Source organism: Manis pentadactyla, chromosome 9 (assembly GCF_030020395.1).
Source record: "Manis pentadactyla isolate mManPen7 chromosome 9, mManPen7.hap1, whole genome shotgun sequence".
Taxonomy (NCBI): Eukaryota; Metazoa; Chordata; class Mammalia; order Pholidota; family Manidae; genus Manis; species Manis pentadactyla.
In genome coordinates, this window is record NC_080027.1 from 45,667,529 (window position 1) to 45,670,162 (window position 2,634).

General features: G+C 43.7%; 1 protein-coding gene across 1 annotated transcript; it reads left to right on the plus strand.

The window, feature by feature from the left end:
• LOC130684716 (olfactory receptor 56A3-like) lies at window positions 1-951 on the plus strand. Its single transcript, XM_057506617.1, has one exon. The coding sequence runs from the start codon at window positions 1-3 to the stop codon at window positions 949-951; it is 951 nt and encodes a 316-aa protein (XP_057362600.1).
• The last annotated feature ends 1,683 nt before the right edge of the window (window positions 952-2,634 follow it).

The following is a 2,634-nucleotide window of genomic DNA, read 5'->3' on the forward strand; positions in this document are numbered from 1 at the left end:
ATGACCACACAACACAATGTCACCACCTCCACTGAGATTTCAGACTTCCTCCTGAATTGTTTTGTCAGGTCCCCCAGCTGGCAGCTCTGGCTGTCCCTGCCCCTCAGCCTCCTCTTCCTCCTGGCCATGGGGGCCAATGCCACCCTCCTCGTCACCATCCGGATGGAGGCCTCTCTGCACCAGCCCATGTACTACTACCTGCTCAGCCTCCTCTCCGTGCTGGACATGGTGCTCTGCCTCACCGTCATCCCCAAGGTCCTGGCCATCTTCTGGTTTGACCTCAGGTCCATAAGCTTCTCTGCCTGCTTCCTGCAGATGTACATCATGAACAGTTTCCTCGCCATGGAGTCCTGCACCTTCATGGTCATGGCCTATGACCGCTATGTGGCCATCTGCCACCCACTGAGGTACCTGTCCATCATCAATGAGCAATTTGTGGCCAAGGCTGTCATTTTTATTTTGGCCAGGAATGTCCTTCTCACAATGCCTATTCCCATTCTCTCAGCACGGCTCCATTATTGCAGGAGAAACGTCATTGAGAACTGCATCTGCGCCAATATGTCTGTGTCCAGGCTCTCGTGTGATAATGTCACCATCAATCGCATGTACCAGTTTGCTGGAGGCTGGACTCTGCTAGGATGCGACCTCATCCTCATCTTCCTCTCCTACACCCTCATCCTGAGAGCTGTGCTGAGACTCAAGGCAGAGGGAGCTGTGGCCAAGGCCCTGAGCACGTGTGGCTCCCACTTCATCCTCATCCTCTTCTTCAGCACCGTCCTGCTGGTCTTCGTCCTCACACATGTGGCCAAGAAGAAGGTCTGCGCTGAGGTGCCAGTCCTGCTCAATGTCCTCCACCACGTCATCCCTGCAGCCCTCAACCCCATTGTTTATGGAGTGCGCACCCAGGAGATCAAGCAAGGAATCCAGAGGTTACTGAGGAAAGGGTGGTAGGGACACTGGATCTCTGCATTCCTAATGGAAGTTCACTCTGAAGCAATAAAAGGTGAATAGCCTGAAACTTACATTGATGAGTTATTTTCTAAACTCAGAAAATTAGGTATCACACTTTCTTTAATAAAACTTCAGTTTCGTTTTAAGTTTCTCTTTCTCTCACCTCTCCATTGGGAATCTCCTTGTCCCTTTCACCTGTCTTTCCATACACATTGTCTTATTTTGTCCAAAGTATAGACATTCCTGGGGGTAGGTTCTAAAGTGAGAAATTTATGTTCCTATAAGTACAGCTGTTATTGTATCATGACTTTGTATTCTTGAATATACATCTGTGGATATTTGGTGGGTTGTGTTGTGTAATGTGTTCTTATTCCATTTCCACAGAAGGGAGTATATCGGAGACAAGGACATAGGAGTGCATTTCTTTCGTGAATGAAGGGAAGATGCTTCTAGTCATTAATTGGCTCTTTCCCTGTGAGCCTTTGACCACATCAGTGTCTTTTTTTGTCTCTCCATCTCTGTGTCTCCAACTCCATCTCTGCCTCTCTCTCTCTCCTTCTCTAGATGAGGTGACCTTTTGTATTGTGTCCTGTGTACATTTCAAAAGGACAAGATTTCTACCTGGGTTGCTCATGTGTGTAACAATTAGCCATGAGCTTTATTAGATTCTCCTTCCAATGGCTGTGTGCTGTGGACATGCATCTTTTGGATCCAGGGTGTTGTAGTTCATGGTGTGCACACACGGCTGTGCTAATGTGGTAAAGGGTTCTAAAGACTGTAACATATGATCCAGTAATCATATTGAAATATAAATCATGCTGTTCAAACATTGCTTGCTTATTAATTGGACAGGTAGGAAGCACAATATGTCCTAGGATTTCTGTGTACTATTAAGACACAAAAACACATAGAACATTTTTGTTGCTTTCAGGAGCTCAAAGGTTGGTTAGGCGCAACACAATAAGAGTTCTTGGAATACAGTCCTCTCAACAGGTGAGAATGAGGAATGGAATAAGGTATGATGGGCAGTAAGGTACCAGGCAACATAAGAAATCACTGGATAGAGAGTTAAAGGTTCTAACTGTAAGTCTTACACAACTAAAACAATCAGTACTTAGGCCCAAAAGAGCTGGTCTCATAGTATGTCACATTACTCCTCTATGAACAATTTGTTTTAGCAGATCCTTCCTAAACGTAAGCTTTTGTGACTCAGTAATAACTTAGAAGGGTATTACCCTGTTTTGACCATGGAAGCAAAATCTCTCCATAGTCTACTACCAATACTGTACCCAAAGTCTGGGTCTTTTGGTCTTAACATAAAGCACCTCACATACATCCTCAACCAACTTAAGCTTTCATTCCACAAAGCTCTGCCCATTTCTTTCCTCCTCCCTCTCACAGCGAAGAAAAATAAATTGGTATTTCATTTCTCTGCTCTTGGATACCACTATGAGCTACTCTTTGAAAAATAAACATATACTCATAATAAAAAGCAATACCTGAAAAGCATATATTCTAGATTAACATTGAATTACATTTCTGAAAATAAAAAGCAGTCTATCAAGATCCAACTTGGTTAACACCTAGATAAACTTTTACTTTCTCCTTTGAAAAAGAACTCCTCAAAATTTCATTCTCTCAAATATTTCAAAATAATTTAAATGGCTTGGTTTCAAGTGTGCA

What these genes read in the sequence shown, in the direction of transcription:
- LOC130684716 (XM_057506617.1), top strand. Translation starts at nt 1, where the DNA reads ATGACCACACAACACAATGTCACCACCTCCACTGAGATTTCAGACTTC.